This window comes from Copadichromis virginalis, linkage group LG6, assembly GCF_057382275.1.
Source record: "Copadichromis virginalis isolate Kocher_CV1m ecotype Utaka linkage group LG6, C_Virginalis_male_GT1.1, whole genome shotgun sequence".
In the NCBI taxonomy this organism is placed as follows: Eukaryota; Metazoa; Chordata; class Actinopteri; order Cichliformes; family Cichlidae; genus Copadichromis; species Copadichromis virginalis.
Genome location: NC_140623.1, coordinates 39,236,081 through 39,247,000, shown reverse-complemented (window position 1 = coordinate 39,247,000; position 10,920 = coordinate 39,236,081). Strand labels below are relative to the sequence as shown.

Sequence of the window (10,920 nt, the reverse complement as noted above, 5' to 3'; positions counted from 1 at the left end):
AGTATACTATATGTAGATTAATTGTAAAATATTGGTCAAATTAAAGGTTTTTTTTTAAATTTATGTACAGATTTTTAATGTATTTATTTCGGCGTGAGTCATTTCGATCTTCTACGTCTCATGTTCACTACACCTGAATACGTCTTAGTCTAGGAATACAATTACAGGGTGTTTTATAATGTTGATAAAGATTATCTACCAGTAAGAGGTTTAGTTTAAGAAATTAATCTGGTTTAACTAGACTTATCATGGGAAAGTCACCTAAATTAGAGTGGCCCGCAGTAAGAGCTTTCCTTCATGATTAAAAAAAGTACCTGCTGGACTGACACAGCATTTCCACAAGGATAGTCTTTACAGCTGGTGGTTAAAGTGAGCACCTTCAGTTAATGGAGCCGTTACATCATGTAGCTGGTGCTACAGAAGTACAAAGTAAGCAAGGGGCAGCTAACTTCAAATGTAGTGTCTGAAACTGCTCAGCAAATTTCACCAAACACAAACTGTTACACATAAACCGCAGTTTGGCACACACTGTGTCTGTGAGCCACAGCTGTTCCAGCGGTCTACAGTCGCCGTAGTAAAGAACTGGCAATGAGTTATTCACGTCACTGTGGAGGAATTAAAATCAGCTTGCAAAAAAAAAAAATGCAGTTAGTCACACTTAATTCATGATTTAGCAAAGGGGGAAAGTCGCTTTTTGACATAGGACCATGTATATTTGGAAAGTTGTTTTTCACCTTAATAAATAAGATCTTCTAAAAACTGTAGTTTGTACTTACTTGGATGAGCTTTGTCAATATTAAAATTTGTTTGATAATCCTAAACCTTTTACATATGCAAAAATTAAAAGAAAAAGATCTCAGGAAGGGGGAAATTTTTCACTGCATGGTATATGTTTAAATGACATTTCCAACAAATGGTCATAGTTATGAAACAGAGCTCAAAATGCAAATCATACATAATGTGTCTGGGCCTGACTACGTGACAGTCTGTGCAACAAGTTACTTTTTAACAGTGATTATGCAGAAAGGGAACACGGTCATTCATGACAGATGATCTGGAAACTGGTGAAAATGACTGAACCAAGAGGGGGGTTGAGTGGGACAGAAGTCATTTCCACGGGTGGCTGAGCTCATTGCTACTGATCAACAGGATCAGGTTTCTTTATTGTGAATTGATGAGACCTCTGTTTGTCCCAGAGATGAGACTGATGACCTACAGTCATTTCTAAATGGGTTTTATGGAGCTGCTGTTAATGTGGAATTTCCCTACATAAGCAAACTTTTTGAAGCTTGCTTCATGAAAAGCCTCTTTTTGTTCAGGAGTTATTTATTCATACACGCTCACACTTAAAAGCCACCCAGTATGGCTACAAGTTTGTGATCGTTTAATGCTTCACTATTAAACAGTAAACTCTTTATTTTCAGATTTCCAACAGAAGGAACTCAAAAACATCAAAACAACAGAGGAAATAGAAAAGAATGGCAGATGACTCAAAAATGTATTTGTTCAGCAAAGTCTCAACACTGACTAAACAGACCTTCATCTATTCGTTTAAAGCCTAAACCGATCATGAAAATAAAGATCTCTCTGATACATCTATTGAAGAAAAAAAAAAAAGTCCATAGTATGGTCTTTTGAAGCAAAAGGAAGATATAAGAAGACATTGTGCAGTGAAATGTTTGTTCTCGTGAAAAATGCTGGCATAAAATGTTACTGGTGGACGTTTAAGTTCCTTGTTTCCACCCAGAAAATACACATTTTCCATTTGCTTACAATTAATAGCTCGCTCACTCACTCACTCACTCACTCGATTTCCTCATAGACTGCATACTAAAATTGGATGCTGGATGCCCCTTGTTGGATAGTAAACAAGTTACTCAGAGCTTCACATTTTAGCCTTTGCAATCTTCGTGTTTTGAAAACTGACAGAAGGACTGAGTGGTGACTCACTAAGAAACCAAGTGAGACTGTATACTCATACAGTGAAGTGCATAACTGCCTTTTTCCTTTGCGATGCTAATGGGACCATAATTTCCTAAGTGAACATGATGTTGTATTTAATAAGATGTAACACCTGTGACAGAGCCACAGGTGAGAAAATGTTTACTGGGGCAAGCAGAACAAGCAGAAGAATTGCTTGCTGCTGTCTGTTATAGAGAATGCACATGTAAGACACTTTAGGTATCACACTTTAGGTATCACATTTCAGACCTGAAAGCATCATCCATCTTTTGTATACAGTCTTTGGGTTTTGATACCTGATACAAGAAATTCTAAATGTGAATTTGGCCTGATGTTAGCATCCGCTCTTTTGGTGTGCAGTAAAGAAAATATGAGAGGGCTGCAGACCAGGAAATCAAAGAGTTTCTGGAAGCTGCACAGAGCTGAAGACTGGAGTAGATTCTCAGTATGGTCAAGCTGATGAGCAGCCCTATGACACTCAAAAATCCATCATTTTAACAGCTTCATTAGAAAGTGACTGATGATTATTCCAGCAAGAAGGATGATGATCATGATTATTAATGCCAAACCACGCCATACAGCCAACTGTGGTACAGACAGAACATCTCCCACTGTGGTGGTGGTGAAGGCTCTACTGCCTGAACTGGCTACAGTTGGGTCTGTGTTTCCTCCCTCAGCACTCAAACACGCAGACTCAGCTCCACTGACCTGGGCCTGACTCTGATGTGAATCTAGAGGTTTGGGGCAGTTAGAGAGAGAGAGTATTTGAGATTAACCCAAAACGTTCATGCGAGCCTCAAAGCAAGACTGTTTCTTATTACCAGTTCTTACCTGAGTGTTCCAGCTCAGCTGTTGCATTTTCCTTTGTGATGTGAACCCCTGCTCTCACAAGAGCCTGATCACAGACATCAAAGACACTGATTGTACATTTTAGCTTCAAATAAGAAAGCTTTAAACTTAAAGCAACTGATGTAGCTACTCACATCTTCTGAAGCCTTTTTCCAATCAAGTTTGCACAAAAAAGTGACGTAAAATATCATCTGAAGTAAGAGGCAAATGACAAGTCCTGTCCAAAGTCCTGTCACCGATCAAAAAAAAAAAAAAAAAAAGTTCCTGAAAGCTGCTAAACAAATCCTCTGAGACAGAGTAACACACACACACACACACACAGTTTGGTTTTACCTACAATCCCCATGTTTGCTGCGAACATCAGGGACACACCAATGGGGAAGCCAATGAAGTAGAATGCAACAAAATTACACAAAGCACCAATCAGCTGTTTCCCCACACCTCTAAGAACACCTGCAGCCACGCCCTGCAAGTATCAAACACTGGTCATGCGGATGTCTCACGTGCTTTGTGAATGGTTATTCTGCATGATTTCTCACCGCAATGGCATCACAGATGTGCATGAATCCAAATATAAGCATGACATCAGCAACCCTCTGAATGATGTCTCTATAAAGATATAGAAATAAGACCTTTAAAAGGGTTTTTAGAAACATACTTTAAATTGATATTCATGCTTTCAATGTAACATCTATCTCTAGTCAGCAAACCAATAAAAGGAACAAGTTCAACTGCAGCAGTCAAACTGCATTTGAACCTGACATTGTTATTCCTCACTGCGGAGTTTATTGAGCGTGCTTCAGCTGCTTGACTTAATTATTTAGTAAGACCATAACATTAAACATAATAAAAAAAGTGGCAATATAGTTTATTATTAAGTGTTAGTTTTCCTTCCTTGATTCCTTGAAATTGTCCAATCTTCGTCTAAGGTCCAGTTATTCATGGTTGAGCCCAGGTACTTAATGATAAAGGCAATTTGAAAAAACCAAAAATAGACAGTCTCGAGTGTTTATTGAATATACCGAGTAACCACTCACACTGCTCATAAAAGCAACTGATCTCTTTCATTTAGTAAATTGTTGAATCTCCCTTTGGAGCAAGAATCTCAAAACTAGTTACAGACATTTACTTGAACCACTTGTATGATTTCCACAATTGCAAGGATGGCTACTGTGTCAAGTCTCCCAGTTTATAAATAATTGTTATAATTAAACAGCCATTTTCGGGGAATGCCACAGGATTGGCTTCAGTTGGGTTAAAATCAGCACTCTGACTTGGATTTTCAAAAACCCCTATATGCTTTCAGTCATCATCTTGCCATCATCTTTACAATATTCAGCTCATGCTTCACCCCTGTCACATTCTCCTATAAATCTGCTTTTAATTAAGTTGGAATTGTTTAAAAGGCCTCTGGCCCCCGAGAGAACAAGCCTCGAAGCATAATAGCACCTCCACCGTGCTTCACACATTAGGAAGATTTAGTGTTTTGTGCCACCACACTTTTTGCTGGGCTCTTGGGATAATTTTGGTTGGCCGGCCACTCCTGGAAAGGTTCACCAATGTGCCATGTTTTTGCCATTTATGTATAAGGGCTCTCACTGTGGTTCTCTGGAGTCCCACAGCTTCAGAAATGGCTTCATAGCCTATTTCAGACTGAGAGATCTCAGTTGCTTTGTTTCTCATTTGTTCCTGAATTTCCTTAGATCGCGGCATGATATCTGCCACTTTGTCAGGCAGGTCGTATTTAAGTGATCTCTTGATTGAGAGTAGGTGTGAGAGTAATCAGGCCTGGGTGTTGCTAGAGGAATTAAACCAAAGATGTGATACACCACAGTTAATTTATGCTATAACAGGAGAGGGCAATTAATTTTTCCACTTAGTTCCATGTAGGTTTGGATTTTTCCCCCTTAATAAACACCATCATTTAGAAACTGCATTTTGTGTTTGTGTTATCTTTGTCTACCACTTAAATTTGTTTGATGAGCTGAGATATTTAAGTGTGACAAATATACAAAAAGAATAGGAAATGAGGAAGGAGGCAAAAACGTTTTCACATCACTGTATTTGAAGCCTGGGTGCCTCACAGGATGAACACTAACTATAAACTGAAGGATTTGTTAAAGGGACCTACCTGCTAAACATTAAACAGTCACAGATCACCGTTGTGCATCAACATGAAGACGATGACCACAGATAATGTATAATAGTCTGAATGGACTTGTGTAACATCACAGACTCAGCTAGACATCCACGTGTCTGCAACAAAGTAAAACTGAGTGTGTGTCTGTGAGTGCACTCACTGCTCGGAGGTGAAAATGTAGCCAATGACGTTCTTGGTAGAGATGATGAAAGCCCCAACCAAACAGGCAACTGCCACTGTGGTGCACAAACAAAGTAAAATGCACAGCGTGAGAGAACAGCTCACATGTAGAAATTTCAAAGAGAGAAGGTGAAGACACGACCTGTGTTTTCAGGGACTGTTTGCATACATGTTGATAACACATGTAACCAGCCGTTTGCTTTCAATTATTTCTTTTTAAGATTACTCGTTTCTTACATGCACAGATGATAGAGACTTTGCACGATAGCACGGCCTGCTTTGGATTTCCTGCACCAAGAGCATTTCCAACTCTCACACTGGCAGCAACAGAGAATCCCAGTGGGCTCTGTGAAAAGATATGTATTTACACAGTGATAATGTGAAGTATTGAATTTCATGAAAATAAATGATCTCATTAAAGTTAGTTTAAAGGGACATGGCACCACTACCACATTGGTATGATAAGTTCAAAAGTAGAGCTAGAAGCTCGTTATCTTAGCACAAAGATTAGAAACAGACGAAAACAACAAGAGATGCTAGAGCTAGTCTGATTTGTTGTAGTGTAAACTTGCACAAGCTCAAATAAAACTGCCATTAGGATGAAGACAACACAAACACACACACACATGAAGAAACACACAAAGAAACCAAAGCAACTACTGCCAACTTCATTAGAAGAACAGAAGGAAACTGCCAATAAGGCTGGTAGTTTTCCTGGGCTGCAGCGCTGCATTGCATATAATCCAACAATGTTCCCTTGGAGTGGTGAGCATTGATGAGCATGTGCAGTGTGCTGCACAAACTGGAAGTAAACCATGCAGCAGGTGAACAGTCACTGATTTTACAATCCCACATTCATTGTCCTTTATTCATCAGGAATACAGAGTTGTATGGTGGTCATGCTTAAAGGGATCAAAGTCCTTCTTCTCAAGTATAGATTATACAAAGATTTTTTTGTTATAATCTTTTTATAAAATATGTTCTTATGAAGGATTATTAAGATATTTTAAAGCATTTTTATAGCTAAGATTAATTTAAAAGGTTATTAATGGGGTTATTAAGGTTATTAATTTCACTGTTTCATGAAAACAATAGAAAATAAATGGATGGATGAAATAGTCTCTCCAAAAACAGGAAAGGTAAAAATGAAAAAAAGTTACCATATAAGCTACAATGCAGAGTTGGTATGCTATGGACTGAGCTCCCAGCTCAACCTCACTTATCACACCAGCCAGGAATCCTCCGATTTCAAATATCCACCAGGACAAGCAAATCATGAGCATACTGGGAATAGCCAGCTTGATGAAGAGACCCCACTCTTGCAGACAGTCAAGCGTCCAACCTGCAGCAGAAGTTTGAAGAAAAAAACAAAACAAACACCATTAAAAGACGGCCAGCTTTTTAAACATTCACTCGAAGATCACGCTGTGGTCAAGAAAACTGACCTCCCCATGTGGCTTTGTGTAGACCCTTCCAGCAGATGTAAGCACATAGGAACAAAGCCAGCAAATACTGTGACATGGCATTGGCTGCTGCAGATCCACTTCAGTAGTACCATGAGCAGAAGAAGTGACCAAAAATAGAAGTAGGCACTTATTAAGAAATATAACGACACAGTATGAATGGAAAATATCAAGATTAAAACATGTACAAAGCGTCCACAAAAGCAGTTAAATTAGACAGTCTTAAAATAACATTTCATAATTGCTTTGAGTTTTTTCTTCTCCTGCACATTTTTTTTTTTATGATTTTAGGGTTTTGCCAGATTAGATCAACTGGAAGGATTCTATACTGTAAGTATACCTGAGTAAAAGTCAGGGATCTATCAGAATCAATAGGTTTACAGTTTTGAGCACAGTTATACTTCACTGTCTTTGCTAATCTAAGAAATGTCCAGATGTGCCACTGGAACTATGTGATGGACTCTCAGGTTCAAAATCTAAATCACTAAATAATTGTTTTTTTGTTTTTGTTTTAAAGCTTTAACACACCATTCCCGTGAAACACTTAAAGACACATATCTGCACCCTTCTAACCACTTATCATTCAAAAGTGATTAAAACAAAAAACAAACAAAAAAAAACTCACGCAACACCCAGCTCCAGGGGATAGAGGAAGACGTAGTTGATGACAACATTGAAGACATTTCCAATTGCTCCAGTTATAACCTGAGGCCACATAATTCCCTGTAACGAAGAGCAAAACGTTTTCCATTTAAACTTAACTTTGTTACATGTCATGAATGTCATACATGTCTTATGTTAGGATACTGGACCTGATTTTGTAGATACTTCCCAAGCAGTTGGTACATAAAAGCAGCCTGGAGATAGAAAACAGACAAAAAGTTTGAACATTTTTTTGTCTTTGAACACATCTGTTGATTCTTGTATGATTGCCGATTGTAACTATTGTTTCTAAGAACTTTGTATATTGTTACTTTGTAATGTGTTTAAAAACTTTAATTGGATAGCTATTAAAATTTTAAAACTGATACATACAATCAAGGAGGTGATATAAGATCAGTAAACTGCAACTTATGTTCTGTTTGACTAATATTGTTGACATATTTTATTTTACGTTTGTTTCATGTATGTCATGGGTTCAACAGTAAGGCAAATCTTGTGTGGATCGTTGAGACAGCTCATTTAAAAAAAATAGAGTTCCATTTTTGTGGTTCACCTCCCTAAGGCCCGGTTCATTTTGGATGATTTCGCAAGTCTCCCTTACGAAACAGGAAGTGCTCAGAGTGGGTGTTCTCCCTTTTAGACATTCTCTGATTTTACTGATAGCTTCCACCATTAGCTTGTGCGTTCACACACAGGATCATGAGGGAAAACTGAATGCATCAAACTCACCGGGAGAGCAGGCATGAAGATTTTCACATACATCTGGGCGAGACTTCAGGCCAGAGAGACAAACACAATGTGTGAAAAAACTACATATCTACAATGCAGGTGTGATTACAAGTGCTCTTTGCCTACAAAACTGATTTGATTCTTTATGGCCTAAATTCAAAAAGGTGCTTGAAACATTTCTCAGACATTTTGACATGCAAGACCTGCAGAGTTGCTGCAGATTTGTCAGCTGCACATTAATGTCGCAAATCTTTTGATCTACCACATCTGCTTTACTTCTACTGTAGTGCAGATTTTGACTTAAAGTATATATTGTGCATTTACAGATGATAATTATGAATTTGTCTAATTCTGCTCTAGCTGTTCCTGTTGAACTTACCTGGCGACCTCCGGACTCTGTTCCACTGCGAGTAAGAGGGGCTCAGTGTTGATGAGGACGGCCCAGCAGGGGAAACAGGCCAGCAGCAGAATCAGAACTCCCCTCTGGAGAATCACACCGACTCGCTTCAAGTTACCGCTCCCATACGTCTGCATGAAACATTCAGACAAAGACTTACTGATCACATGACAAAGTAACAGTTCAGGAAAACAAACTTGATACCACAATCTCCTTGTTAAGTTGTTTAAAAAACATAGGCCCCAACCTGAGATATCAGGGTATCACAAGTTGCTGATAAACCAGTGCCAACAGAAATACCACTGACGTTAACCACCTGCAAATAAATAGATACATTCATTTAAAAAAGCATGTGTTCAGAATCCAAATGAAGACTTACAGAAGGCAGCGACAGAAAAGAGCTGACGTACGCCTCACGTGCGTCTCCTTACCGCAGCTGCTAGTGACACTCCTGCAAGCTCAGTTCTCCCCATGTGACCACAGAACACCATACTGACTGTACTGATCATGTAGACCATCAGCTGAGAAATGAGCTGGGAAAACAAAATCAAACGCATCATTATTATCCAGCAGATCATAAATAAATAAATAAGGAAGAACTGTTTCATTAGAATTTTCATTAGTCAGAAATAGCTCATGATATACTCGCTTCTAAACTTCTTGCCGTCTTTTTTAACATCATATATTTTTAAACGCACAGATCAGGCTTCTAGGAAGGCACCAGAAGTCAAATTCATCATTTAATACCGACGTAAGGACAAACCAAGATTATTTGAGCCAAGAATTTAATTTAGAACTGTTAAAATGTTGTGACATGAAATTTTCTTTCTGTGCTTCAATAAAGTACGCAAGTATGACTGTACAAGTGTGTTTGTTTATGGTTAGTGTTTAAATGACCAAGCGTGTGGTTTAAAACAGTGTTATACATTTTTACATATGAAAAATAACATGCTGATGCTGCTGGCCTGAAACTTGAAAAACTATCAATTTTCAGACTGATGTTTAATTTTTTTTTCTTTTTTACTTTCCTAACTTGTTCACAACAGGTCACCAAAGAGGGCAGATTTGTGTCTCTTTAGCCTGTTAGGCTTTTAGCCTGTAATGTGTAAACCACTACAATAAATAAACTGCATAAAAAGCAAAGAAATGTGTTCAGTGGATCTTTTCTTTATTGTCGCAATGCTTCGCTATGACCGTTCTCATACCATTCCCTGTTATATTGGAGATGGTACTAGGGCTCACTCTAAATAATTCTGCAACCTGATTCTGCAGACCACCAGCTTGAATTTGCCCTTCAAGGCACAGGTCCTATCCAGATCAGTCAAACATGGCCGGCTTAGAGCAGACACCAACTGTCCCCTCACAGCTGCTGCTAATCAGGCTTCAATCAGGCACCCGACTGTCAGCATCTAGAGTACCAGAAACTCAAAACACGAGTCAATAGCAGAATAAGCTGTTAAGTTTTTGATGGGCACCACCCAGAAATGTGGCATAATTTAAGGGGAAATAAGCAGGCATGTGTATTATTTTTTTTATACCTTTTTGAATTTTATAATTTTCATCACTTTGTCTCTTATTGAGATATTTAACTTAATTTAAATTATTTTGTTAAAGTTTCTATTTTTAGTGTTTTATCTTCTGTCGTGCAGGATCCTGCCACTTTCTGATAAACAGATTTAACACATTCAATTAGTAAAACGTGCAACAGTCTAGTTATAATGCTGATTTTTAATACAGCTATGTGGAATCAAAGCATTAAACAGTATGCAGCATGTTGTAACTCAGGCCTGAATGTCAGAAGGCTATAAAAGATTTAACATTCAGTAAGCAAAAAAAATAAAAAATAAGACTTTATGTCCGAGTGTTGACTTTTCATTTCATAACCAGATTGGAAAGGTCTTATTTGCGAGACTGTTACAGGAGTTGCACTCAGGTCAGAACTAGCTTAAAATGAAGCAGGTTTTTAAAATTTCATCTTTACTGTTGGGAATAAATAATTTTTCAGTGCCTCAATAATGCGTCTTACCACCGGTCCTGCCAGTTTAACAAGCTGTAGCAGCTCATTCCAGTACACCGGCGGGATCAAACAACGGGTGCTCTTACGGCAAGGAGAGCATCCTTCACCGGAGCTCTGAAGTTCATTCAAGTGTCCGTTCACTTCCCTTAAATAATCGGTAACCGGTTCTAGACCTTCCATGACCAGGAAACGAAACGCTCTAAACCGACTTGGATCCCAGACACCATTTACGGCCTCGTCCCCTGCAGTCACGGACACATGTCAGGCACAGCAGATATCCCACAGCTTGATCCACGCGGAGAAATCCACTGAAATCCCCTCGTGCTTCCACTGAAACGTGACGCGATATGTGACGTAAATGTCTAGGAAACGCTGTTGACGATAAACATGAGTGTGTTTTATTACAAAAACAAACAAACAAAGCTAAAACAAAAACGTCTTCAAAACAACAGTGTGTGATTTATGTTTTGGAGTTTATTTTAAAAAAATACGGGCAGGCTTTTTGTGAGATTATTCCACA

At 38.5% G+C, this 10,920-nt stretch overlaps 1 protein-coding gene across 1 annotated transcript; it reads right to left on the bottom strand.

Moving 5' to 3' along the window:
• Positions 1-1,373: 1,373 nt before the first annotated feature.
• Positions 1,374-10,790, bottom strand: LOC146708455 (multidrug and toxin extrusion protein 1-like). Its single transcript, XM_085460345.1, has 16 exons — positions 10,410-10,790; positions 8,815-8,916; positions 8,631-8,699; positions 8,366-8,514; positions 7,987-8,029; positions 7,407-7,451; positions 7,220-7,317; positions 6,577-6,674; positions 6,292-6,473; positions 5,369-5,477; positions 5,112-5,187; positions 3,351-3,420; positions 3,145-3,277; positions 2,946-3,040; positions 2,794-2,857; positions 1,374-2,693 (listed from the first exon to the last, which is right to left on the bottom strand). The coding sequence occupies exons 1-16, from the start codon at positions 10,578-10,580 to the stop codon at positions 2,452-2,454; spliced, it is 1,746 nt and encodes a 581-aa protein (XP_085316471.1). The 5' UTR covers positions 10,581-10,790; the 3' UTR covers positions 1,374-2,451.
• Positions 10,791-10,920: the final 130 nt, after the last annotated feature.

Excerpts from the sequence above, each read along its gene's own strand:
- LOC146708455 (XM_085460345.1), bottom strand. The coding sequence starts at position 10,580 with ATGGAAGGTCTAGAACCGGTTACCGATTATTTAAGGGAAGTGAACGGA. Across the intron at positions 7,452-7,986 it reads TCTTCATGCCTGCTCTCCCG|GCTGCTTTTATGTACCAACT; the intron begins GTGAGTTTGATG and ends TTCTATCTCCAG. Across the intron at positions 2,858-2,945 it reads GGAAAAAGGCTTCAGAAGAT|GCTCTTGTGAGAGCAGGGGT; the intron begins GTGAGTAGCTAC and ends GTCTGTGATCAG.